This window comes from Rhinolophus sinicus, chromosome X (genome assembly GCF_036562045.2).
Source record: "Rhinolophus sinicus isolate RSC01 chromosome X, ASM3656204v1, whole genome shotgun sequence".
NCBI classification, from domain to species: domain Eukaryota; kingdom Metazoa; phylum Chordata; class Mammalia; order Chiroptera; family Rhinolophidae; genus Rhinolophus; species Rhinolophus sinicus.
In genome coordinates this window covers 7,276,688-7,304,320 of record NC_133768.1, presented here as the reverse complement: position 1 = coordinate 7,304,320, position 27,633 = coordinate 7,276,688, and the positions used below count along the sequence as shown (strand labels likewise).

Sequence of the window (27,633 nt, the reverse complement as noted above, 5' to 3'; positions counted from 1 at the left end):
CAATATTCCTCAACTGAAAAAAAAACAGAACAAACAAAAAAAAACACCTATAAATAAAAAGATTTCAGTTTTACTAACTTGTGTTAAATGATAAAAAGTACTGAATATCTAGGTATTTCAAAATAACAAAATGCTGAAATATTAATTATCGGATGAGTCTGAGTTCACCTATTTTTTGGTTTCTTGTCACAGGATATCTGAAAGCTAACTTACGATGTCAGTAAATGTGTTTTTTAATTTCCTTTAAAATATAATTTTTAAAAATTGGTAGATATATTGCTAACAAAAACCTATACTTCTAAAGGTTGCAAAATGTGTTTATGGATTTGCTAATGGAAATGTTGAATACTTGCTTTTAGTTGTCAGTAAAAATTAAGGCTCTGAAGGTTATGGATTTTCATTAATATGTAAGGAAATGATGTATGTTTCCAAAAAATGCATAAGGTATAAAAATATATTTTTGAAGGAAAAGAAAGGAGTTTGTCCTAAGTATGATTATTTCTGAATAAGTGAGAGGACACAAACCAAGAGGGACTGGGAAAGTTATAGAAGGTTTGTGAAGAGAAATCTTGAAGACATTTTATATATGGTTAAACTAAATGTGACTTAAAGAAATTTAAGTATCAAAAGTAAGACAGTACAAAATTAGTTAAGTTTTCTCTCTCTGCTAAATAAAACAAAGTTTGTTAGACTAGTGGTCTGCTACTGATATTATAGGAAAGTTTTCTGTCTGAAAAGCGAAGATTTTCTGTATCATCAAAATAATTTTCTATGTTTATATTCTTAATTAGATCTTCAATTACTCAGGAAAATTAAATCTAAGAACTGACTTTTGCTAATAGTTATGCAAACTTGTGTATTTCAGGACTGCTGGAGTTCACGTGTTCTCCTCGGTGTCAGATATAGACCAATATAAGGAAGCTTGTTTTCCTAACCTGGCAAGGTAATACAATGGTTCTGGTCCACTGTTACATTCCTGATAGAGGCTCAGATCCTAAAAGAAGGACAGGGGATTTGTTTATTTGTCTTTAACAACCACGACAGGGAAAAGGAGGAAAGAAAGGAATAGTGAGACTGTAGATGAGGCCAGAGGCAGACCACATTTTTGGCTGCAGTTAATAGACAGGCCAAGGCCAGGGCCACCTCAGGGCCACCCAGGCAGCCCCAGAAAGGAAAAGGAGCCTGCTTTGGACGTGGAAGCCCAGGCCACTGAGGTAAGGCGTGCTAGAATCCTGCAAAGCAGCCATGCCCACTGTGCAAACTGAAGGGCACTGGAGGAGGGATTGTCCGCTGTTCTGAAGGAAGCAGGGACCAACTCCTTCCTTACAAATGGCTGTAATTGACTGAGGAACCTAAAGTGCCCAGTGGCTCCCAAGAAGAAACAGCTCATGCTCATCACAGAGGAGGAAATGCGGGTGACCCTTGACGTGGCAGGTAAGCCTGTTAATTCCCTGGTTGATATGGGAGCCATTTACTCTGTCTTGACTGCTCACTCTAGACCCATTTCTTCCTCTAAAATCTGCTTGGTTATAAAGATAAAAACAGCCCCTAGACTTGGGCTCATTTTACTCAGCCTGTTCCTTACCAATGGTCTATACCTGAGAGAAAATATAAAATGAACAAATCAGACTTAAAAAGGGCTCTGGAAGTTTTCTGAGCAGACCTCTAGGCCTGCCCGTTGCTTTAGATTGTGACCTCAATTCTTTTATGTCCTGTGTTAACTTGGGAGAGGTTCAGCAGACGCTTAGGAAATATGGGGACCAGTACCTCCCCCAGGCCAACCCCTCTATGTATTGTAGCCCCAGAAAGCCAGGAGGCCAAATACTACTGAAAGCCTAGAAGGGGAGGAGTCTCTAACAGATCAGTTAGCTCAGAAATGAAAGGGACCCTTTGCAGTTTTCCCAAGCCCCACAACTGTTGTTGAGCTTCAGGGAGTCAGTGGCTGGGTCCACTTCCCTTGAATCAAACCTGTTTCATTTCAGTCTCCACAGGACGCCCCCAGAAGGAAGACTGTCACTCCTGTCCTGTGAGCCGGCTGAAGACCTTAAGCTCCTCTTCAAACAGACAAGTTTGTGTCGTCTGAAACACAGCAGTTTTCATCTCCAGATGGCCATCTGCCAGGCATGGCCATCATCCCTCCTGAGGATGACAAGCCAGGCCAGTAGCCACTTAATAACCAGAGGACCTTTCCTCTGTAGTCCCCTCCCCGCTAGAACTGAACAGCAGAGAACTCTCTGTTAGCCAGAGGCAAGGACTACGCCCTCTCAGCAGGAAGTAGCAAGAGACCTTGTCACCCGTATCCCTGGATTTAAAAATTGTCTTTATAATATAGTTATTTGTTTCTAATCTAACCTTACTGATTTTATATAAATAAAATGAACATAAGATGGGGAAATTTAAACCCGGGCCCGGTTGGAACCACCATGAAATAGGCCTCGCCTCTCCCTGCTCTAGAGCTTAACAATTGACCGATCCCCCCTCCCTGCGGTTTGGGCTTGAAATGTCCTGCCCCAATTCCTGAGCTTAGGATGCCCGGTTCCCTGCTTTACATAATTACCCTGAAACTTGTGTCCCTGTACTTACTGATCACAATCTTTTATGGCCTAGCATTCCTTCCAGGTTACTCTCATCACTGCCCCTGGTTGGTGACCACATTGGAGAACAACATCGCAAGAAGGAAGGCTCCATGCAGACCCCTGGAACCATCAGGTGGCCTCTGGAAGAACGCAGAGGTTTCCCCTTAAATATGCCAGGCTGGTCTGAGAATGTTATGGCAGTTTTTGGAGGTGTTAACCGGCTGCCTTCTCAGACCACCGGTGCTCTGATAATAAACGCTTATTCTATGACCCAGCTCCTGTGTAGGTCTACTGGCTGAGCGGCGCGGGCAGCACGAGCCCCGAACTCGTTTGGCCTCTCTGTGGCCTTTCCATACCCAACATTTCAGCCCTCAGACCTGGGTTCCTTTTGGTCTGGTCCACCTGGGCTGCCTCTTTTACTAGCAAAATAAACCTTTGCTTTGCACCCTACTGCTGCCAGATGTGGAGACTTACAGAGGCTGTCTAGGCACACTATTAATTTAAAAGTGGCCCTGGGGAAGGTCGGGAGCCAAGAGGGGAGGGTGGCCTAAGGCAGCATAGGTAAGAGACAGGTAGGAAGGCAGTTAATTCACGTGTGCCAAGCCCAGTGCTTGGTTTCACCTCCAGGACTCCACATTCCAGCGGGCAGCTCCCAGGGCACAGATGACTGCACCTGGGGCACAGCCCTGGGTCTGACACCTTGGCTCAGAAGCCTTTGGAAAGAAGAGCTTATCCTGACCTCCACTCAGTTGTTATTCCCAAAATGCACACAAGATGGCAGCAGAGAATAACTTTTCCCGGTGACCTGCACAGGGTGTTAATTCCAAAATGCACACCAGATGGCAGCAGAGAGCATTTCCCTGCCCACTAGCCTTAAAATGAGAATCCAGGCCCCTGGGACTACATTCTCTTTGAGATAAATCTGTTTTAGGCCCTCACAGGTCCCATCTCACCTACTACTCCTATTTTCCAATTGAGGCAGAAACAATTATTATCTCCCTTTCACAGGTATTTAAAATGAAGACTGATTCTAACGCAGTTCTGAGTCCGAACCGAGGCTGAAATTACCAGCGTGGGCCAGAATAGCTTGCACACACAGGGTCCTGGACAAACAGAGTGATCCAAATAGTCCTTATAGCATTGGGTGCAATCTTGGTTATTCTATTCTGGAAAATCTGCAAATAACCTTAATAACCTAATCTAGTGAGCTGAGCTAACCAGCCACCCCTAGAAAGATATTTTTAAGAGTGCCCTATTACCAGAATTTAAGCAGTAGAAATATTAGTTTTGTAAGTGTAACTGATATAAATTACAACCCAATTGGAGATTTTTTCAGTATGGTTACTATACAAATGAAATAAATGGCAAAAGGACATGATAGCAATATTTTGTTATTTATGTATCACCAGATATTTTAGGACATGAACAAAGATTCTGAGTGTTCAGACTTCTTTTGTTGTGTTTCATATTTAAATAACTCCCTACCTGTATTCCGAGTCAAGCTACTTGACAAACAGGTATGATCTGAGAAGGCATTTAGCTTTATACCAAAAGTTTTTCTAACTACAGTTACCACCTTCAAGGAATTGACATTACGAGACAAATAATATGCTGGGTCCCTTTTTTGAACACTGCGAAAAATTGTGTCAACAGCACTGGAAGTCAAACTGATACCCCCAAAAAAGGGAAAAATCATTCATGGTCCAGGAAAGTATGTTAAGTTCTCCCCCGCATAACAGTTAAGCAATAAAATATGTAAACTACAGTTGACTTGGTTTCAGGAGAAGCACATTTGAGGATTACGTTATTGTTCTCTTCTCATCTACAGTCATTAGCAGGGATTCTGTGGGCCACCATGCTATTTACTCTGTGGATTGTGGTAGTGAGGCAGGAAGACAGACTTGCTCACAATTGGTGATCAACTGTGGTCCTGTCTCTTCCCATTTTTCAGGCACAACCTAATATTTGTATAAATCAGGAGGTCAAAGGAACAAGAAACTTCCGACAATGACAGGAATATCACTGTAGCTGTGATCTGTCTGATCACAGAAAGGATTTCATCTTGGAGAGCTTTCTGAGCCTTTTCTCTGAGTGTACTGTCATCTCTGGCAGTCTTGTCACAATATCAAATTATCGTCTTTCAAGGACCCTTTCAATATGTGAGAGGACTGCCACTACTTTCTTAACTGAACTCTTGTACAATCCAACTTTTAGTTGTCCCACGTTATTTAGGTATTTCATGAGCTCTGAATGAGTAGTTAGAGTCAAGGTGAACCCACATTTCTGCACTAGAGTCAAGTTTTCAAGTGGATACAGGCCACGCTGATATAACATGTTGTTGATGTCAAGAACTCAGCCATGATGTCAGTGCTCGTGCAGGGTGGTGCCTCACTCCCGGGAGACCTGCAGGACCATTGCCAGATCCACAGACGGGCGAGCCCACTCACAGGGTGATGGCAGGGCTTACGGCAGCTCCCCGTCATCTAAGTCCAGTGATCTTTTTTCCAAACATAAACTATTTTAATTGTGTATCTCTTACATACAGTACAATGTAAAGATTTAAAATCCATTGGTTTTTTTGTTGTTGTTCAAGGGTCAAAATCCATTGATTTTTGATAAAGGGCAGACAACATTAAATTGTGTAAAGAAGGGTATTTCCAACAAATGTGCTACACAGCTGGCCATACACATGAAGAGAAATGAAACTGGACTCTAACCTCACACCACATACAAAAATTAACTGGAAATAGATGAAGGGCTTAAATATAGGAGGTAAAAGTATAAATTCTCGAAAAAAACATGGAGATACATTTCTGTGACCTTCGATTAGCAATGTTTTCTTAGACTTGATAACACATACAAGCAGCAGCAACAAATAGGTAAATTGGACATCCTCCAAATTAAAAACGTGTGTATCAAAAGGAGCTAGCCAGAAACTGGAGGCAGCCCATCAAATGGAAAAATATTATATACCTGACAAGAGTCTGTTATCCAGAGTAAAGAATTTTTAAAACTCATGAACAAAAAGACAACTAAAATTTGTAAATGACCTGAATAGAACCTTCTCCACATTAGACACACACATGGTCAACAGGCACAGGAAGATGTCCCACATCCTCGGTCCTGATGCAAATGCAAATTAAAGCCACAGTGTGATCCCCCTTCACATGCACCAGAATGGCCATAATGGAGAAAACTAACACAAATGGCAGCAACAATGTCGAGAAATCAGAACCCTTAAACATTCCTTCTGAAAATGTAAAATGGTGTGGCCTCGGGGTACTACAGTTTGGCATGTCCACCCCATAAAAGATTCCCACGTGTTTCAACAAATCCACTTACAGAAATAGACCCCCCCAAAAAAATTTAAGAGCTGTTCAAACAAAAACTGATAGACTGATACATAAATCCACAGCTGCACTGTTCACAGTAGCAGAGGCCTAAACAATCCAAATGACCATCTTAATCAGCAGTGAAAAGTAAGCAATTGTGCAGCAATACCAGGATTCTTGAGATGGATGCAATTATGAACATATTTAATAATTTCTAGAAATAATATTCCCCATAGCACATACAAAAATTTTAATGTGGCAGAAGACGTCTTTACTAATACACCAATATATTTAGTTCATCTACAATAAATAGCAAAAATTGATAAATCTATCTTCAGTACTGTTTCATTATTTTCTATTTGGAAATAGTCTAGACATTCAATACATATCCATCATTAATTTAGATAACAAAACTTCAAAGATTCAACTTACCAAAGACTGGTAAAAAACCTTTTCAATGTATATATACAATATAATTATTGCTAAAAAGTTTACCTAAATATCTTTTATTGTCATTGTATCTATTTTATATATTAGTTAAAAATTTGAGATTTCAAAATCACTTATTACCGAAGCTGTTTTCTTGACACATTTTGTAACACAGATGACAAACTTATTTTTATAAACCCACTTAAATATATATATATTTTACGTTAATAACTTTCAAAGACATGACTATGTGATAAAACCAAACTAAAACCAGTTTTAATATCAAATATTTCACCAGATCATTTGATCCTGAAAAGCCTATGGGTTACTTTGTATTCTGTTTAATTTATATAAGCATTTAATTTATTCTACCCGATAAGATACTACAAACTAGTAACACCATCCAGAGCTACAAAACATCTTACCACAAACACAAACTGGTTTCACACTGACATTACAAATTAACAGAATTAGTAATAACTGTAGAGAACGCACGAGATGGTTTACCAAGAAAACAACTAGTTGTCACAAGAGCTCTATAACACAATTAAATGTAGAAGTTTTTCCCATTCCAGGATACATCGTCTGTACAAGGACAGTGAGGTCTAAATAGTGAGACACACCAACCAGCCTCCTTACAGCTCAGGCCAGGAAGCCAGAGGCCCCTCCACACAGAGTGCAGAGGATGCAGCCCTCCCAGAGCCAAAGGGTCACCCCCAAAGACAGAGACAGCACAGACCTTTGTCACCCAAGCGGTCGGGATGGTGGGGTGGACAGGGTGTCTCAAGTATCCCACAAAATGTGAGGCACCTCCAGCCTCAAACCCACTAATTTGTGGACCGGGATCTAGAAAGCTGGGGGGACAGATGCCCCTTATGGGCAGAGGCCCCTCTGGACACACTCCCCTGGGAGCTGGCACAGCCAGGCAGAGGTGCACTGGGAACCCGATCTTACCCCACTGGGCACCAGGTGCAATGGAGTAAGTGCACATGGCGGATGGTGGGAACCAGAGAGGATTACCTTCCTCGGTCACAAACCCAAGCTCCCGGGACACAGCAGAAGGAAAGAAAAACCTCATGCGGTTTCTAGACAGGGACCCACACAGCAAAGTTTGTTTCCGCAGACGCCGGTCTGGAGAGAACCGCTTAACTTCACAGCCTGTGGGGCTGTCTCCAACGACAGGCTTATGGGAGCCTGTGCCCGTGTTCTGTCCCTATGGTAGTTCCTTCTTAGGACAAAGGACACGCAAGACACAGACACATGAAGAAACAAACATCTCTGGGAGAAAAGAATTAAGAAAACTCTGGAGTCTCTAGGTACAAGAAGTTGCTTCAAAAATATTTTCCTGCAAATCTTATTCAGAAAAGAAAGGACTCGCACCCCTTCTAACTTCTACCCAACTGCAGACAGAGGCCAGGAATGTAATACATGCACACCTGGAATTCACACAAGCATGAGATTTCCAAAGACAGGAGAAATCAGGTAAATATGACATTTTAGACAAGGGTGGGAATGGGCTCTTAGATTTTAGATATAAAAATGGGAGATTTACAGGTAATTCAGGAAAAGATGAACACACGTGGCAGGTCAAGTTTTGTGAGGCTCCTGCATGGAGTCTTCCTGTCTGCTGCTAAGGGTACTGGGCTCAGGTTTTCATTTGTGCTTCACAGTCTTTCAGGAGGCAGGAAAAGGGGAGCCAGGCTGGACAGGAAGGCTTGTATTGTTAAAACTGCCCCTTTTGCAATTTCTTTTCCTTTGTTTAGCTATGTGGCCTCTGGCAATTGTGGGCTGCGTTTACATTTCTGATCTGCTTGGGAGAGGACCTGGGGGAGATGCTGAGACCCTACTTTCTATCAGACTGAAAAATACAGCTTCCATTTTTGTCAAGTTTCTGATCAGGTATTAGAATCTTTAAAACCTGTTCCAACATAGCAATTCTCATACTCTTAGATCGCCATGCAGTTTTTAAAAATTTGCACATCTCTTAATTTTCCCTTCTGCCTTTTTTAAACCTAATGTTGATATTAGCATTTTTAAGACTCAACAAGCTGAAGAACTAATTCAAAAGTTAAATTTCCTTGAATTCGTTTGTATTAAACGTGTGGTCTTTCTCTAGGTTCCAATAAAACAGCTGTTTGTCATGAGAGTTTTCTTAACACATTTTCAAAATTAGCAGTTTTTTCAATTCAAAGTAGCCACAGTCTGGCCACTGATTATAGGATTTTAATAGATACTCAAACCCATAAGCCTTTTTACATCTTAACCGAGGAAGCCAAAGGCTTTCTGTCCCTGTGGTATTTTCTTTTTATGACAAACGGCATAAGAGACATAGACACAGAAAAAAATGATCACTTCTAAAAGGAAAGAATCAATAAAGAAAAGCTGTGAGTCGCTACTCCCGAGAAGCTAGCTTCACAAACATTTTTCCCTGCCAATCTACTTGTAGAAGAGAGGAAAAGGACATGAGGCACTTCTACATTCTCCCAAACCCCATAAATACACCGGGAAGACTGACATGGTGAACAAAAACACTGCTTACCTCTGCGGGCAGACATCCTTGTGCTCTCAAGGGCAGCGGTTTCCAGGAGCTAGCAGTGCCCCAATAATTCTGGCAGGCTCCCAAAAAATGTGAGGGCTTAAAAAAAATTATTTTGCTCTCATCTTATGTCTTAGCTGAGATCAGCCCCTTGTATCATCGCAGGAAGGCATTCCAGGATGTAGGAACAATACCTCATGAAAAAAGGCAAGCAGGCCAAGGATTTACTAAACGAGAGAAAATATATTCCCAAAATTCAGGAGTGCACTGGACCAGAAGGAGAGGGACTGCACCGAACAAAGAAAATTTAGGATTATGTTTGAACGGGGGCGCGAAATATTCCAGGGAGGTGATCTCTGAGCGTTTCCAGGGCGTTCCCAGGGCGTGTCTTTCTGGATGCCTCCTTCCCACCGGGAGGAGGGATTCCTTGTAGGAACTGTCACGGGGACACAAGAGGTAGAGATTTTTCCTGCTTGCAATGCTAATACTATTGTAATCCATCACAATTACCTGTAGCTGCACCTTGTCTTAGGAATTTTCCCTGCCTGGAATTCTGACAGGTTATAATCCCTCACAATTAGCTGCAGCTGAACCTTTTCTTCGGAATGATTGCATTTCTGTTTTCTTTGTTTCCCCTCACATCTTCCTTTCTTCCCCCTTTCTCCTTGTGACCTTGTGCTCTCTGCCTGTGGTGATAACTTCTTCGAGCTCAACTAATCATAAAATTAACAGAACCAGATTAATAAAATTAAATCAAATTTTAACACGTGCACATGGGGAATTCACATACGTGTGTTCATATACGTGAATTCCAAAGGCAGCGAGGTCAGATTGGGTGCTTGGCAGGTAATTTAGGAAGAGTGGCACACTCTCAGGAGGTAACTTGTTGTTAGGCAACCCAGAAAATAATGGGAATGGGGGAAGGGAGGTCAGCAGGCTCCACTGGGCGTCTTCCCGCCTTATGCTAAGGAGTTTATGCCAAGGGTCCCTCCCTAAACCAGGTCTTTGCATGTGAATCTCTTAGACAGGAAGGGGGGAGGGTCAAAAGCTGTTCAGAGTCTTTTGTTCCCTAACAAGGAGCTTAAAGTCAATGTGCACAAAGACAAAACTTTTCATCCTCTTCATTCCCACCTTTGTAACTTTAATACAAGTTTCACATCCAGAAGTTAAATTGGTATATTGTTCCATATTTCATTGATCTAATCACCCAGTCCTGAGAAGAAGTTAGTTTAAATTGTTGAATCTTATTTCATGCCACCGTGATGCAGATATACTCCCAAATTTCACCTTTTGATACGGGTTAGTTAGCATGTCCCTAGGCAGACAGGGAGGTCCCTGGTGGAATAAACAAAGACAGCCATATCCTAAAACTCCAGGTTTTGAAATCACTCCCTCGCTCCAGGACATAATGTAACAAGGCCTTGAGGTTAATCATAAAATTCCTTTTAGCCTGACAAACGGAACAGATCTGATACATAAGAGTGGGTTACTTTGCTAATTCCTTTAGGATGGGCAAGCAGAACAAATCTGGTAGATGAATTTCATTAGAAGGCACCAGTTCCCTTCTTCAAACAGCTCCCCTTCCCCAAACAGGCAAAGGAAGGTATAAAAGTAAGAGCTTTTGCCTCAGTCACGGGGCCACCCCCATTCGGGACCCCCTCCTGCTTGGGAGCTCCTTAGCCCCTGGCTTTGATTACTCTTCTAATTAGATTTCAGAAACTGATTAGAAGAGTAATCTGAATCTTTCTCAATCTAAAGATTCCTCCTAGCCTGCATCACAGAATGTCTCTCACCCCTGGATTTAGAAAACTACTTACAAGCCTGTGACTTCCCAATATCCCCCAAGCCGTTCCGGACCCCCAGGCCAGTATATTTGCTGATGTTCTTTCCAACCCATTCTGGGCCCACCTCCTGCACAACTGAGGCCACCTAAATGACTGCTTGAATGGCCCCAGGCTCCATAGAGCTAACGGATTTATTAATTAAAATCTATTTTTCCCTGGTGCCGGCCCTGGTGGCTCAGGCGGTTAGAGCTCCGTGCTCCTAACTCCGAAGGCTGCCGGTTCGATTCCCACATGGGCCAGTGGGCTCTCAACCACAAGGTTGCCTGTTCAATTCAAGTCCCGCAAGGAATGGTGGGCTCCGCCCCCTGCAACTAAGATTGAACACGGCACCTTGAGCTGAGCTGAGCTGCCTCCCGGGTGGCTCAGTTGGTTGGAGCGCGTCCTCTCAACCACAAGGTTGCCGGTTTCGACTCCTGCAAAGGATGGTGGGCTGCGCCCCCTGCAACTAGAAAACGGCAACTGGACCTGGAGCTGAGCTGCGCCCTCCACAACTAAGACTGAAAGGACAACTTGAAGCTGAACGGCACCCTCCACAACTGAGATTGAAAGGACAACAACTTGACTTGGAAAAAAGTCCTGGAAGTACACACTGTTCCCCAATAAAGTCCTGTTCCCCTTCCCGAATAAAATCTAAAAAAAACAAGAAAATCTATTTTTCCTTATTCAGGGGCCTTGGGGATACAGATACCCCAACAAGATTGGCAGTACAGTACAATACGGTCTTCCAGGCAAATCTCGCGACCCCTTCCTCTCTCCTGAGATCAGATAGGATGAGAGTTCCATGAATCCCCCACTAGGTAGAGACAGCTCTACGCCCCTGCCCAGCAGGAAGTAGATACAGAAGAAAAGACCTTCTGCCCTCAACATCCCATAGAGATTTTACGGGGATCACATCTCTCAAGGGTAAAACAAGGCAGGCAGTTAGAGACAGACATCATCGGGTCTCTGCATTCCTGCACCACCCACAGGATGTGACCTCCCAAAAGACCTCCCCTCTCCGCCCAAGACTTCCCTTTTTCATTGTAATTATCTACCCCTATGAGGAACAAATATGTACAAAATACCCACCTAGATTAAACCGGCCACTCACACCTGCGCAGTAAAGGCCACAATGACCTTCGTTTCACCTGGGCCTCGTTATACCCTCATTATAATATCATGCATATGCCTGGAAGGTCATTAATATCATTATAACAGACTGAATTATGGAAAGGAACATGCACAGTCCAAAAGGATGAGGTAATAGCCTCCTTTCAATCACAGGTGTCAATCAAGTGGTCCCACCCCCAGAAAGCAGCCGCCTATTTGAGAGAAAAAGGATAAAACTCCAAGTGCTCACCAGTCAGGCCCCTTTTTTGAGCGAGGCCTTTGGCCCTTGGGCCTTTGAGCCTGTTCAGCCTCTTACTTTCCTTGGGGCCTGTAAAGCAGGGTCTCTGGTCCCGCTCCCCACACAAGAACGCAGTACAAAGTGAGGCCAAAAAGGAACACCCACGGAGCCATAGGTAGGGGAGTCACACCACTATATTCTCGCTGGCGACTGGGTTGGAGACACAGGAAACAGGAGCCACACGATCCGCTACCTGCCGTCTGCGTCTCTGCCAACCAACCCCCAGCGCAGCCGCGACAGTTATATCCGTGGCCAATGGCTCACTGGTTACAGCTGGTGGCCAACTAGTCACAGCTGATGACCATCTACTACCCGAGCCAGCACCTTTCCTCATGAGGCCGAGAGCCTGGAAACTGCTCCCCGGGGCTCTGTCCCCACAGGGCTCCATTCAAACTCTTTGGAGTGGGCTGTCCCTTCTAATAATGGCCCTTGAGCCACTGCTTTCTGCCTGGGTCCAGTCCTACTTCTTTGGCATGTACTATCTCTTCTAATAAACTACTCTTTAACCACTTTATTTGTGTGTCTCGTTCAATTCTTCGCTCGAGACACCAAGAACCTGCACACAGCGCCAAGAAGAGCGCCCCCTCCATTACCACCAGGAGCCTGGTGTTCAGCTCCCCCTGCAAATGCTGCACCTGGAGTGGAGGCCCCAAAGCCCCTTCAGCCCCAGCGCCCAGGCCACAGCCTGGGATCCCACCACAGCCTGCCTCCCCAGCTCTCCCTGGGGGCTACAGTCTTGTCCCTGCAGGCCTCCCTGTGGCCTTTCCATACCCAGGCTTTCGGGTCTCAGACCTGGGTTCCTTCTGAGTGGTCCTCCTGGGCTGCCTCTCTTACATGAAAAATAAATCTTTGGTTTGCACCCCACTGCCCCCAGTTGTGGTGACTTACAGAGGCACTCTAAGCACACTGGGAGTTAAAAAACGGCTCTGGGGAAGGTCAGGAGCCAGAGAGGAGGGTGGCATAAGGCAGCATAGGTAAGAGCCAGGTAAGGGAAGGTAGTTAATTCAGGTATGCAAAGCCCAGTGCCGGGTTTCACCTCTAGGACTCTACATTCCTGCAGGCAGCTGCCAGGGCACAGATGACTGCACCTGGGGCACAGCCCTGGGTCTGACACCTTGGCTCAGAAGCCTTTAGGAATGAAGAGCGTTTCCTGACTTCCGCTCAGGTGTGATTCCCATGATGACCACGAGATGGCAGCAGAGAAGATAGTTTCCTGCTGACGCGCAATCAGGTGTCATTCCCAACACCCACAGCAGATGGCAGCAGAGATGACTGCTTCCACGCCTTAAGGACGGTGTCCACGTATTTTCACGGTATTTTTTCTCATTCTAAACGTAAGAAACAAAAAAGTACTACCCATGCCACGTAACATGCATAAACTTATAGAACAAGAACACACGGGGCAACCTGGTCCCAAACCAATGCCTGGTTTACCCTCAGTCCTTTCAGTTGACACTTGGAGGTTATGCTGATGGTAATGGATTTCTCTGCAGCTCAACCCACCATCCTCAGTGACCTCCGCTCCCACCCCGACACCCCTGCAGGTCAGCCCATCCTCCCTCCTCAGTGACCTCCGCTCCCACCCCCACACCCCTGCAGGTCACCCCATCCTTCCTCCTCAGTGACCTCCGCTCAAGTGACCTCCGCTCAAGTGACCTCCGCTCAAGTGACCTCCGCTCAAGTGACCTTCGCTCAAGTGTCCTCCAGGGTCAGGGCCAGGCTGATGGGCAGGCGGCCAGCAGCCCTGAGGGCTCTTCACTGTCACGGGAACTCTCGGAAGGGGGCAGAAGAGCCCTCTGAGGCCGGAAGTCAGGGACAAAGCACTGGTCCCCTTTTGCCAGCTGGGGAGGGTCTGAAACATCCTGTGCAAAGCTGCCAACAGAGATCCGAGCAAACTCACTGAACTCAAGCACCTCTTGTGAGACTTGTGCGTTTCCACAGGGCGGGGCAGTGCCTGGGGATCATGCCAGCGGCCCCTCAGCTGCACCTGACGTGCACCCCACAAGGGTCAGGCCAACATCCTGCTGCCCGGGCCACAGGCGAGGGACGGGTTAGTCTGCTGGTCACTGGTGGGTCATGTGTTGGGAACCCAAGGCTGGGGCTCCAGGCTGGTGACCTGGGGAGAACGGTGGAGACGGCCCTGACACCATGATTGCCTTACAGGAACTGAGGCAGGCAGGGAAAGGGTCATGGGCAAGGTCAGGAGGCAGGGATGGGAGACGCAGGGGAGCTGTTCCTGGATTTGGAAATAACGCCTCAGGAATGACTGAGAGGCCAGGTCAGACAGAGGTGAAGAAGGGGGAGTGGGGATAGGGCTGGGTACTGAGGCTGGGGGGTTGTGGGGGGGGAGAGGCGCAGGGTGGGAGGGGCTGCCTGGGGGGGGTAGGAGGGGATGGCACAGAGGGGAGGGCGCCCATGGCGGGGTGAGGACATGGAGGGGAGGGCGCCCACAGTGGGGTGAGGACATGGAGGGGAGGGCACCCCCAATGGGGTGACATAGAGGGGAGGGCGCCCCCAATGGGGTGACATAGAGGGGAGGGCGCCCACAAATGTGGTGGCTACAATAACAGGTTTATTCTCCTACAATCCCAGAGGTCACAAGTCCAAGGTGAGTGTCTCTGTTGTGGAGAAGACCTTACCTGGGGAAGGTGAGTGAAAGGCAGCTGTCAGAAAGCCCTCCCAGACAGGAGGGGGGGGGGTCTGTTCTGCAGGCACTGGGACCTCAGGGGTTGTCAAGGTTGGAGGTCCCATTTGACCTGGGGCCCTGGCATGGAGGGCACAGAGCGGAAGGCAGGAGGCCAGTGAGGGGCTTTATCTGGGAGGTGTCAGAGGGGGAGGGCGCAGGGGAGATGGGGGAAGCGGGGAGGAGGCAGATGGGGCCCGAGTTGCACAGAGAGAGGAAAGAGTGGTGCCCGGTAAAAGAAGGGCTGGCCCCCAGGCCACCTGCAGCTCAGACAGGTCAGCAGCAGGGCTAGGCAGGTCCACAGGAGTGGACGCGCGATGGAAATCCACTTCCACCCCCTGAGGTGACCGCCTGGGTGGGTCCGGGACAAGGGCAGTCAGGGCTGCAGAGGGCTGGACACTTCAGTAAAGGGCTCAGCTCAGCAGCTCAGGGTGCGGACCCACGGCTCGGAGGTCACAGGCCTGGGGGCCGCAGAGACGGCACAACCTGAGGTCTGGGATGAAAGTCCAGTTTGCTCCGTCCTGTGCCCAGAGTGACCACAAGAATGGAGAGTGGTCAGAGGGTCAGGCATGCCACTGACTCCTGGTCACTGTCAGGGTGTCCTCATGTCCCTGTTCTCTGACCACTGACCGCACGTCGGTGGACAGGGCACCCTGACATTCCCCCTGAGGGTCTCTTCCCCACAGACTGGAGGGTGTGACGACCGGGAGCCCCGCTTCCCACAGGCAGTGCTGTCCCCGCAGCGGCGTCCTGCTCCGGAGTTGGGGTTGCAGCCTGACGCCGGCCCTGGCTGGGGACAGGCGTGTCCTGGGAGGCGGCTCCCTGACGCAAGTGTGGGTGTCCCGGCGGCAGCCAATCGCGTGGCCTGAATGTTTTGGGAAGCGTCTGAGTCTCGGGAGGGAAGAAGGGAGGGAGGAGAGCGGAGGTGGAGCCGCTGGCGGAAACTGCGGGAGACGCTGCCGCGGCGGCCGGAGGTGAGTGCCCGCGTCTGTGGGGACACAGCCCCCGAGACCCGCAGGACCAGCGCGTTCCCCGCACGGGGCAGGTCCCGCTCTGCTGTCCCTCAGGCTCTGCCCACCCGCAGCCAGCAGCTGACGGGGCTGCGGGAGGCGCGGAGGGATTCGCGTCCGTGGCCAGAAGCGGGGAGACTCCCGGGCTCGGACCTGCTGGGCAGCCCGGCTGGGCTCCGGGTCTCCGACCGCGGCGGGATGGGCAGGGGAAGGACCTGGTGACCCACCGCGGTCCCGGTCCTCACGCGCTGGCCAGGGCCTTCGGGCGCCGCCGGCCGCTGGGTGGGTGTTGGGGGCGCTGGGAGGTCCCGGCAGGACCCTCGGCGGGTTCCCCGGCTGCGCGCGTCCGTCCGTCCGTGTATTCACCTAACAACTATGTCCTGAGCGTCTGACACGCACCAGTCACCAGCCGCACGTGCCAGGTGGGACGGAAGGAGCCTCCCCGCGGGGCACAGGGGGAGCCGGCCGTGTCTCACCGGCCAGGGCAGCGGGGCATTCGGACTCACCCGCCGTCTGGCTGCCGTTTGTGCGCTGCCCCGGGCACTTCCCGAGTGCCACCGTCGTGATGACAGACAGACGGCCGTTCGTGTCAGATGGACCTGGGGGTGGGATCAGGTCCTGCCCGCGGCCCCCACGGACCGCCGTGGGCGCACCGTCTGCGGCCTCCGTTCCCCGAGGCCCGGCCGGCAGCGCGCTCACCTGGCTTGCTTATCGGGGGATGAACGGGTGTCCACCTGCCCTGCAGGCAGCGCAGGAGGCGGCACTGCCGCCCTGACGACGACCTGGGACCTGGCCCCAGCCCTCGCCCTGGCAGCCAGTGCTTCTAAGGGAGCGGCCCGCGCCCGTCTGGGGGCCTTTCGCAGGCGGAGTTCCCGCCACAGAGCAAACAGCCGGACACGGGCCGAGCTCTGAACTCCGTGGGGGCGATTGGTGGGACTTGGGGTCCCACGGTGCCACCCCCCCCCACAGACTCACCTCTGAGCTCCTTCCCACAGTCGGGGGGGGGGCAGGGGGGGTTAGTGCATGACCCGAGGATGAGAGGCTGCTGCAGGCGGCACCCGCGCTCCAGCCACCCTGGGGAAGCCCCCTTGGGCTCCTGGGTCTCTGTGTCTGTCTGCCTGTCCCCCGTCTGTCCTCTTTCTCTCTGTGTCTGCCTTTCCTCTCTCTCTCTCATTCTGCATCTCTCTCTCTCTCTGTCCCTGTCTCACTGTTTCTCTGTCTCTCTGTCTCTCTATTTCTCTCTGTCTCTGTCTCTGTCTCTCTCTCTCTTTTGGATAAATTCTCTGGTCATATATATCTCCTTTCTAGTCTCCATTTCTTCTCTCTGTCTCTGTCATTCTCTGTCTCTCTCACCCCCACTGTCCCCCACACTCCTGACCACCCGTCACCCCTGGAAGGAAGCCTGTTGTTCTTTGTCCTCAAAGCCACGAGCCCTGTGCCACCAGGAGCACGTGTTCCGTGCGCCCCTATGTTAAGTCTCCACAACCTCATTTCCCTCCTCAGGTCCCATGGCTTCGCCTCTGATGGGCGTGCAGCTGAGCGAGGCAGGCAAGTACCCACGCCTGTCGGGCAGCACGAACCCAAACGCAGACTGGATGTCGGCGCTGTGCCCCTCGCTGTGGGACGTCCCACTGCAGCACCTCTCCATCCCAGGTGACAGCTGTGTGTCCCCGCGGGGTGTGGGCTGCAGGGAGGCTCCTGAGGGTGGGGAGAGCCAAGAAGCACACGTGTGTGTATACATGCAACACACACACATGTGCACACATGCACACATGTGCACACACGCACACAGATGCACGCATACACACATGCATATGCTCACACACGTACACATGCTCACACTGCACACACACATGCCCAGTCACACATGCGGACAGTCACACATACTTACACATACACCCATGCTCACACATAACATGCACTCTCACAGCCACATGTACATACACACACGTACACGAGAGTCCTCCCTTCTCTGCTTTACTCGGGTTCGGTCTGGGAGGCGCATGGTGACCCCAGGAGACACGTCGGGCAGACATGACAGTGTAGGGCACTCGGGGGGCTGCGGCAGCCAGCCCGTCCCTCCTTTGCGGACCCCCTGGAAGTTCAGGCCCCTCACCTCCGTGTTTATCACTCTCGGCCGAGCTGTGCTGAGCGTCTTCTGCCCACGACACCTGGACGGTCCAAAGTTGGGTCGGCCCCAGAAGAAGGACTCGCTATGTGGTTCTGGGACTTTCTGATCAAACTGAAGAATCTTTGACTTGAGGCCATTTTTGTTGCAAAAACACTACCGTCATTGCCACTGGACAGACGTCTCAGTGCAGATGGGACATACAGTGACCAGAACAGGCGGGCAGTTCCAGGAAGAGGAGACCGTGCCCGGGACAGTGGAGAGATGGCCGCCCGGCCACCACGGCATGTGCGCTGGGCCCCCTGCCTGCCAACAGCCACTGCGAACATTATGGAGGCGAAGGTGTCTCTGGCTGTTGTCACTTCAGCTGCGATGCCAGCATTTCCTTGGCCGCCATGATGCCCTGTGCTGCCACTAATGGTCGTGGCCCATCTCTCTTTCACGGGCCCTTCAGACAAACTGAAAGCACCGCTTTCAGTGGGACGTTTGCTTTCTGCAAAGTTTCTCGTGTTTGGTTCGTTTCCTTGACAACTTTGTGCCGCCTGCCCCACCCTCCATGAGAGGCGACAGCTGTGGTGCTCGCCTGGCCCTTTGCGTGTGGGACGTGGGCTCCCGACCTACCCCAGGGGCCCTCAGAGGCTCAGCGTCACGTGCCCACGCTCTGTGTCTGCCCGTGCTCCCGCTGTGGAAACGGCTGGGGACACCGCAGGACAGCACGTGCCAGGTCCGCAGGGCCCCACACAGAGAAGGGCCCAGGATTGCTCCCCACCCAGGACGTGGGTCCACGCACCGCAGCTCCAGGCCTGGCGGGGGGTGGGTCTGGGCCCCCTCGGCAGGGCCTGCAGGCCGTCCAGCTGGGAGGAAAGTTGGTCCACTGGACGAGTGGACAGGAGGGAGGGGGGGCTGAGGGCACAGGAAGCAGCGTGACAGAGGCTCCGGCCCCTCCCGCCTGGGCGAGCGTCCTGCCCCCGACTCCCGGCCCCCCTGCCTCTGCCTGGGAGCTGCCCTGTGCTCCGCACAGCCTGGCGGCCCAGGGTCGGGCCTGCGGGGCTCTGTGCCCTCGCTGCCCCAGGACAGGGGGCAGACACAGCTTTGAAGATGGAGGCAGGGGCCACGAGCCCAGGAACATGGGGTCCCTCCTGCCCCTTCCAGCTCCTGGGGGCTCCAGGTGTCCCCGGGCTGGTGGCCGCGTCCCTCCCATCTCTGCCTCCATCTCCACGTGGTGTCTCCTCTGTGTCTGTGTCCCTCCTCTCCTGTCTCTGATGAGGACACTGTCATTGGGTTCAGGTCCCCTGATCCAGGATGACCTCACCTCAGACCCCTCACTCAGTCCCATCTGCTGGGACCCTGTTTCCACATCAGGTCCCATCAGCAGCTTCTGGGTGGACCTGTACTTCGAGGCCACCATCGGTGCCCGGTGTTGTGCGTGTCCTCTGCGTGTCCTCGGTGTGTCCGGTGTGCAGCTCCTGGCACACAGCGGATGGAGGGCTGACGGTGGCTGTGCCCTCGTTGCTTGCAGGGAGCCATGACACGATGACGTACTGCCTGAATAAGAAATCCCCCATCTCCCACAAGGAGTCCCGGCTGCTGCGGCTTCTGGCCAAGGCCCTGCCGTGTATCCTGCAGCCCGTCGTGCTCAAGTGGTCCGTCACCCAGGTAAGGGGCCCTGGGCTCTGGAGCTGCTTCCGGTCAGCGTCCCCACCTGGGCCAGTGGCGCCCTAACCCTTTGGGGAAATAGAATTGAAAACAAACTTCCTCCCAGCCCAGAGCGCCTCCCCACAGAGGGGGCAGAGAAAGAACACGGTGTATTATCACATTAGAATGACACCAGGATGGCATGTGTGTCACAGAGGTGGGAAGAGTGTCACCCTCGTACTTGGAGTCAGGGCCTGTCCTCCCAGGAGACGGTGCCAGGCGTTTCCATCCTGTCACGTTTCCGACGCCCCAAGACCTGCAGGAAGCACCTGAGCTGTGAGCCTGGCCAGAGGCTTGTTCAGGATTCAGGCCCATTTGGAAAAGGCAGAAAGAACCTTCACTGACACATTTCTCCAGTAAATGCTCAGAGAGGGGGTGAGGGCAGTGTCTCCTCTGGTATTTTCCGGCCGGGAGAATTAAGTCTCCCCTTTATCCTTTGAGTTTCCCCGTCACCCCTCATCCAGAGCCCCTCTCCCGTGTGTGCAGGCGATTGTAGGGCCTGGTGACCAGCCGGAGGGGTGGCCCTTGGGGGCCGCAGACAAGGGGCCTCCCAGAGTCGCTCCGGCTGGGGTGGGGACGCCTGGCCGGCTGTGGCCTGGGGCCCGGAGGTAGCACCCACACAGGCCCCACCTGGGAGCCGCCGACCCCTAGCCCTTTCCGCAGCCTCCGCTGGGGGCCCTGTCTTCCGGATTTTCTGCTCATCCCAGCTCTGCCCTTTGTAATTGCTCTGCTCTGAGTGTCAGTCACCCAGGTGGCTGGCCCACTGCCAGGGTGGAAAGCGAGGTCTGGAACGTTGGGAAACCACATTCCTAACTCCTGTTAGGAGGGAAGAGTGGTGCTATGCTGGGTCCCGCAGGGCTGGGGCAACGAGGGGATCTGGGGAGGGGGGTGTGCAGAACGGGCTGGAAGCCTCCGTAGAATCCGCGGAGGAAATAACCACGGCTTTGTACTTACACATCCAGTGCAGCCATTGCGGTGCGTCTACCAATTGGCTGAAAGTGATTTTTCTGTGAAATATCCCGTCATCAAAAGGTGCTTAATATGTAATACGCCCAGGCAGCTGGCTCAGGGAACAGCGGGGTGCCCTCAATTTTGTAACAAAAACCTGGGGAAAATGCTGGGGACGCTGTCCTGCCTCTGTGGGTTGTGTCCCCAGATCTAAGCAGGATCAGCCGTGGGCCACAGCGTTGTGTGTAAATTTCACTGTGCTTTTTAGATCAGAGGCACATCCGGCCCCAAGGTGCAGCGGGACGTGTCCTCACAAGGCATCTGTGTCTCTGGAACTCAGGCCGCTGGCCAAGGGCTGAGCCTCCCAAGGCCCCTCTGTCCACACAGTAGGCTCGCTGTGCACATAGTGGGCCCGCCGTGCACATAGTGGGCCCGCCGTGCACATAGTGGGCCCGCCGTGCACACAGTGGGCCTCTTTTCTCCACTGGCAACAGGGGAGGAGCAGCCCGAGCTCCCTGCATGGCCCACAGGGTGGAAAAATTATTTTCACATTCTTGGTTTCCCATCATTAGTTTGTGTAGACAGCACAGCACCGTTTCTTCAACGTTTTAATGTTGAGATAATTTTTTTACTTTCTGTATTGATATGTCCAGGACGTAGTGCCATGTTCTTTCCCTTCAATTTCATATTATTGTTCGTTTTTCCCGTTATTATTTTGTGTACAGGGTGCAGTTCCATGTTCTTTATTTTGTTTTTACATTAATTCTTTTTCGATTATTATTTTCCATAGGGAGCATAGCGCCATATTCCTTTTTCATGTTAATATTACCTTTTGCTTTTTTAATCATTTGGGAAGAAGGAAAGTACCATTTTCCTTCCCGTTTTCTATCTTTGTATTGCTTTTCTCCTTTCACACCAGCACTCGGGGTGAGGGAGCACTTCACTTTCTCCTACTTCTCTCTGTTGTATTAGCTTTGCTTTTGCGCCATCAGTGGGCGCACAGTAGGGCCTTTTCCTCCCTCCAGTCCGCCTGCATTCCGTCTCGCCTTTCCTCGTGCTGCTGAGGCCCGGAGGCCCCTCTGGGGTCCTGGTGACGGCACAAGGAGGGCGAGGGAGACCCTGCAGGGACGTCCTGAGTCCAGTGTCAGGGCTCAGGGGCATTGGCTGCAGGGACAGGGCCGGCCTGGCTGCTTCCCAGGACAGGGCCCCCCATGTACGATCTGTGGCTCCCCTGGCCAGTGTCCCCTGATAGCCGGTCCCAACAGCAAGGCCCGAGTGGCTGCCCGAGCCCTGGCAGGCACCAATCACTGCTGAGGTGACATCAGATGACACGGCCCATGCTGGGCAGCTCACCGACCTCCCAGCCACCAGTAGGTGGCGCTGAGACAAGGTGGGAGCTGCCAGCCTTCCTGGCAGACACGCCCGTCCTCCGTCCTTAGGTGCTGAGTGTCACGGAGCAGCTGGACGCCGGCGTGCGGTACCTGGACCTGCGTGTCGCACACATGCTGCAGGGCTCCGAGAAGAACCTGCACTTCGTCCACATGGTGTACACGAGTGTGCTGGTGGAGGTAGGTGGGGGCGGGGCAGGGTACGGCCGGCGAGGGCTCGGGCAGCGATGGGCACCCTCGGCCGCTCCTGGGGGGACGCAGCGTCTCCTAAGGGGGGAGGACACCCACTGCCGTGCCCGGCGGGTCATGGCTGGCCTCCAGCAGTCAGTCATTTGGAGTTCCTGGCCATCCTGTGCTCCTGAGCCCGCACCTCACCCCTGGCTCCTACAGGCCGCATGGATGTTTGTGAAAGTGGGTCCCTGACTCGTCCTGTCCCTGCCCAGGACACGCTCACGGAGATCTCTGAGTGGCTGGAGAAGCACCCCCGGGAGGTGGTCATCCTGGCGTGCAGGGACTTCGAGGGGATGACAGACGACCTTCACGAGTACCTGGCCACCTGCATCAAGAACATCTTTGGGGACATGCTGTGTCCCCGAGGGGTGAGACGGGCATGGCCTCCCCGATCCCTGTCCGAGGTGGGGGCAGGGGTGGGGTGGGATTGTACCACAGGCCCCAGCTGCTCACTTGGGTCTGCCGTGCGTGATGCTGACATAATTCTGGTGCCAGTACCAGGGTCTTCTAGATGCTTCTCTTGACCTTGGGTCACACTTGACTCCCATTTAGAGGTTGCCACAGCATCTGATTCCCTAAGTACATGCTGAGTGCCCTCTGTGTGTGTCTGTGTCCTCATCTCCTCTCCTTATAAGGACACAGTCCTGTTGGAGCAGGGCCCACCCTAGTGACCTCGTGTCACCTTAGTCCCCTCTTTACAGACCCGTCTGCAAATACAGCCCCATTCTGAGGTTTGGGGGGGTCAGGGCTCCAGCCTGTGAATTTTAGGGGACACAGTTCAGCCTGTAACGCAACGTGTGGTTTAATCAAGTAGGTACTTTTCTCCGTTTGCTGGTAGTGGCTGGCATGTGCCCTCCTTTAGTCTCCAGGTAAATCCATGACCATCTAGCTTGAGTTTACATCAAATTATTTCAACCCATCTGTTTGGAGTTTGTCCAGTGACCTCCTGTAAGGTCAGGAGAAGAGACCTGGTACCTCAGAGATTTGGGCTACAATATAGATCACAGTGCTGCCTTAAGCTTAGGGACACACACTCACTCGCGTCTCCAACAGGGCACATGGGGGAGACGCTGCCTGGGGGGTGCAGCAGCCATTCCGAGTGTCACTGGAGACGTCACAGAGGAAGGACGAGGGAGGTGGGAAACTTAACTTCAAGCCTGAGACGGACAGCAGTGCTGGTCCCTTCACGTGTAGCACAGGACACTGGGTGACTTTCCCTGATCACCAACGGTGTGGGACCCTGCGTCAGGGCACGTCTGTCCTTGTGACAATCCAAACACCGTGACACTGACATGGAGGCTGCCCTGCCCCCATCACTGTCCCCCCACAGACACCCCAATGTGTCCTCTCACACACACCCCAATGTCTCCTTCCGTCACTCCCTCACGTGCACCCCGACAACTGCTCCCCTTGCAGGAGCTGCCAACACTGCGCCAGCTGTGGGCGCGGGGCCACCAGGTCATCCTGTCCTACGAGGACGAGGGCACCGTGAAGCGACACCGGGAGCTGTGGCCGGCAATTCCCTACTGGTGGGGGGACCAGGTGAAGCCGGAGAAGCTGGTCTGCTACCTGGAGCACATGAAGAGCTGCGGCCGCCCAGGTGGGTGCACGTTCCTGCCCGAGACACGGGTCACACACGGCTCTGGGGCCCCACGCTCGCTTTGGGCGTGAAGCGAGAGATTTAAAAGCAGTGCAACAGTGGTACCTCGGTTTTCTAATGTAATCCGTTCTGGAAAACCATTCACGTTCTGAAATGTTCGAAAACAGCCGATGCTGGGCCTCAGGATCTTGCCCTCAGCGGAAGCCACGTGACATATTCGACGTCTGAGGCGTGTTTGAACACGGAAGCAGTTGCTTCTGGGTTTACGGCGTTCGTAAACCAAAATGTTTGTCAACACAGATGTTCGAACACCGAGGTACTCCTGTATATAGCTGTATGCACACGCACGTATTACTGTGTGCAAATGTGTACACGTACACACGTACCAACACGTGTATGTATGTGCACGTGTACAGGTGTGTATACACATGTATGCATGTGGACGTGTGTGTGCACATGTGTGCGCATGCAGCCTCCCAACCAATGGTGCCCACAGCCTGTGTGTTTCCCATTCTGTTCTCCTCCTGAGGCTTCCTGGTTTGTTACTTTCCTTAAGGAAATCAGCCCTTTCCTGGCAAACATGCCAGGTAAGTCCCTTCTTGTTTATGGCTGTGAGGCCGGTGGTGTTATTGCTCTAATGTGAGTGTTGGCTTGAAGAAAGGAGACGTCTGGATTATGGAGCTGCTCACCTACCTGTGAAAGGCCTTTCAAAGCGAGAGGTGACCAGAGTTTATCTGAGCTCCATGAGAATAGCTACTCGGGAAGCACTGACTCAGGCAGAGGCCCAGACAGTGTTCCGATGGGGACACAAAGGGCAGGGGTGTTTATGACAAAGGGAGGGGACAGTGACATCACAGAAGGAAGGTGTTGCTATTGGTGCAGATGACGCTGATGCTAAACAGTGTTTTTAATTTTCAGCCCAGAGGCATCAGTCCATTAGCCATGACACCTGCTTTCTTGTTGTCTTTGCAAACAGCTCTTTGGGACACCAGGCTGCTAAGGCCCCGTCCTGAGGTGACTTTGTCCTGCTTTAACATCCACAGGTTTGAGGCGTCAGATGTGCCAGGCTGTCCTCTGGGAGGGCAGGTCCGACTCCATGTCAAAGGGGCTCCATGTCTATTATTGTTAACAGAGTCCGTGGTTTAAGTATTTTATTTCCATGGTCAAAGGCCCGTGGCTGTGTCGGTGGACACTGGGCCTCCCAGGCCCTGCCCCTCATTTCGTCAGCAGGTATTCTCATGACTCTGGGGACTCCACTTGAAAACCACTGCTGACAAAGTCTGTGGATGAGTCTCCTGTTGTGAGAAATAGCACAAACCTGGCGGCTAAAGCAAGAGCTGTCTTCTCCCATAGTTCCGAGGGCAGAAGTCAGAAATGCGTTGTCCCATGGGGCTAACGTGAAGGGTCCCCAGGGCTGGTTCCTTCGGGACGCTCCTGGGGACACCCTGCCTGCTCGCCTTTTCCAGCCTGCAGAGGCTCCCGCGTTCCTGGACTCGTGGCCCCACATCACAGCACTCACTCCCCACCCCCCATTGCGTCACCGCTTCACCTTCCAGTTCTGTCTTCAGGTCTCCCTCCTGCCTCCCTTATAAGGACCCCTGTCATTCCATTTAGGATTTACCCACGGAATCCAGGATGATCCCCCATCTCAGGAGGGGGTCCCCATCTTAATTTAATCGCATCTCAAAGTCCATTTGCCGTGTAAGGTCACAGTCACAGGTGGACACAGACATGGTTGGGGGCCTCCATTCTGTCCACCACACGGGGACTGGGACGTGGGCCTCTTCGGGGACATGCCCGCCCGCTGTCCTCTGTGAGGGGAAGCAAGACGAATGTGACCCGTGTGGAGCCCGTGCTGCCAGACGGCGGCAGGCGGTGACGTGTTGCAGGCGGGCAGCGACACACCGCGCATCCCTCCCCCTTGTTTCAGGCGGGCTGTTTGTGGCCGGCATCAACCTGACGGAGAACCTGGAGTACATCCTGGCGCACCCGTCGCAGTCCCTCAGGAAGCTGACGCTGCCCAGCCTGCCCTACCTGAGCGCGTGGGTCCGGGAGCAGAGCCCGGGGCCCGGCACACGCTGCACCAACATCATCGCGGGGGACTTCATCGGTGCCGACACGTTCGTCCACGACGTCATAAGACTCAACGAGAAGCTGCTTTGCTGACCGTGTCCTTCTCAGGCTCAGCACGCGGGCCGTGCCCTGGCCCCGGCTTCAGCTCTTGGCCACACATGGCGAGCATGGGGTCCGTCAGCCCCGGCAGGGTCCCCGAGCGTCCTCCCTGACGGAAGTGCCCCATTGGCGGCCCCTGGCCTCACCGTTCTCAGCATCTCTGGGGGTGCGATTCCCTGATGATGATTAAAGATGGTTAAGCGATCGTGGCTTCTAGGGAAGTGTCACCTGGAATTGCAGGGCTCTGGCCGTGCTCTGGTTGCCCACGGCCGGCTCAGAGGTGTCCCCTTACCTGGGGGCTCCTGAAAGCAGTGCAGCGACACCCCGTCAGCTGCTTGAAGCCCTGGATGAAACCACGTTGTTTGATAGGACTGAACGGGTAGAAATCTTTTTTAAATAACAGAACCACCCTTTCTAACTCTGGTGAAGTGAAGGTTGTTCCGTTCCCACGACCAGCAGGCTTCCCGGGGCCTTGCTGGCTGTCGTTTCTTCTGACATTTGGGAGCTGGTTACAAAGAGGAGCAGAAATGGGGCTGAGCACACGCGCTCCCCCTTCCCAGAGGCCTCCTGGGACACAGGTGTGGGGCACAGGTGTCGTGTCCATGCTGGTCTGCTGCCGTCCACACGTCCTCACAGCGTCCCAGGTGTGTGGCACCTGCTCTGTCATACGGCCACCGTGACAGAGGTCCACAGGCCCCCTCCTTCCTCCACCAGAAGTGGGGCCACCTGCTACTCGGGGTGACATCAGGCCGCCATGGGCGTGGTCCTGCCTGCGGCCGCTCGGCCACCCCACAAGTCTTCCCTTTCTCCCCAGGCCACAGTGGGTGTTACTGGCCATGGCTCCCCTCCCCTCATCACGGTCTTTCTTAGACACCATCGTCTATTAGGCATCCATGCTTCATCACAGTGCCGATGACACTGACCATACCTTCCTACTTCCTGTGCGTCTGGGGCCCTGCCACACCCGGGAGAGACGCCCCTCCCAGGGCAGGCTGGCTGCTAAGATGAAAGCCATTTCCTTGGGAACACCCGTCACATGCACGCCAACCACTGTGTCACCCAACACACACCAGTCTAGCATTCCCTACACCCCGTCCCCCGGGGCAGCGACCAGGTGACAGGAGGCCAGCTGTGTCACTCAGAGCCTGCCGGGATTCTTCAGATTAGCCAATCCTACCCTGTTTGTCCTGTCCCCAGGGACACGCTGTGGCGTCACGTTTCTGCAAACATGGCCCTGTGGGCTTCTCTTGGGAAACGGAAGTAATCTATTGTTTTTTCAGTGGGTTGGCCTCTTGGTCTTGGCTCAGGCACCTCCACAGGATAAAACCCCACAAGTACAAGTGACACCCACCCCTGCTGCCCCCAGGGGTCCAAACGACAGCTCCCGTGGAGTCCCTACTCCTCTGGGAGACTTGGCATCATCCTAGAGGCCTTGGCTCTCTTCCCACGCCCAGCAGTGCAAAGGTCACAGAAATGCCTCATTTTGCACACAGCTTTCTAGAGCAGGTGGCTCAAGTTCTCAGACACAGGATGGGTCCCACCCACTTTTTATCTCACACCCCTTAGGGTTCCTAGGAATTTCTGTGTAGCTCGGTTTCTGGAATATTCCTCGTAAATGGAAGGGCATCAGACGTGAGGTTTTCTTAGGTCACTCATGAAAAAGACTACTTAATG

The 27,633-nt window shown here is 52.2% G+C and overlaps 1 protein-coding gene, 1 long non-coding RNA gene and 1 pseudogene across 10 annotated transcripts; 2 read left to right on the top strand and 1 right to left on the bottom strand.

The window, feature by feature from the left end:
• Window positions 1-708: 708 nt before the first annotated feature.
• On the top strand, window positions 709-2,401 carry LOC141569615 (uncharacterized). Its single transcript, XR_012493307.1, has 2 exons — window positions 709-1,434; window positions 1,983-2,401. It is a non-coding gene; the product is annotated as an uncharacterized LOC141569615 (long non-coding RNA).
• A 1,799-nt stretch (window positions 2,402-4,200) lies between these two features.
• Window positions 4,201-7,328, bottom strand: LOC141569697 (mitotic spindle assembly checkpoint protein MAD2A pseudogene; annotated as a pseudogene).
• Window positions 7,329-14,093: 6,765 nt separating this feature from the next.
• PLCXD1 (phosphatidylinositol specific phospholipase C X domain containing 1) lies at window positions 14,094-26,164 on the top strand. Of its 9 annotated transcripts, none has more exons than XM_074323896.1 (9): window positions 14,128-14,173; window positions 14,268-14,393; window positions 14,697-14,712; window positions 17,301-17,450; window positions 19,445-19,581; window positions 22,008-22,136; window positions 22,400-22,555; window positions 23,604-23,787; window positions 25,718-26,164. In XM_074323896.1, exons 2-9 carry the CDS (start codon window positions 14,367-14,369, stop codon window positions 25,951-25,953), a joined length of 1,035 nt encoding a protein of 344 aa, XP_074179997.1. In that variant the 5' UTR covers window positions 14,128-14,173; window positions 14,268-14,366; the 3' UTR covers window positions 25,954-26,164. The 9 variants fall into 9 exon arrangements, with proteins under 9 accessions (XP_074180005.1, XP_074179997.1, XP_074180001.1 ...); XM_074323900.1 differs by having other exon boundaries at window positions 14,142-14,173; window positions 14,697-14,752; XM_074323899.1 differs by having other exon boundaries at window positions 14,143-14,173; window positions 14,268-14,382; window positions 14,697-14,752.
• Window positions 26,165-27,633: the final 1,469 nt, after the last annotated feature.

Excerpts from the sequence above, each read along its gene's own strand:
- PLCXD1 (XM_074323896.1), top strand. The coding sequence starts at position 14,367 with ATGACTGAGAGGCCAGGTCAGACAGAG. Across the intron at positions 17,451-19,444 it reads GCAGCACCTCTCCATCCCAG|GGAGCCATGACACGATGACG; the intron begins GTGACAGCTGTG and ends CGTTGCTTGCAG. Across the intron at positions 22,137-22,399 it reads ACACGAGTGTGCTGGTGGAG|GACACGCTCACGGAGATCTC; the intron begins GTAGGTGGGGGC and ends GTCCCTGCCCAG.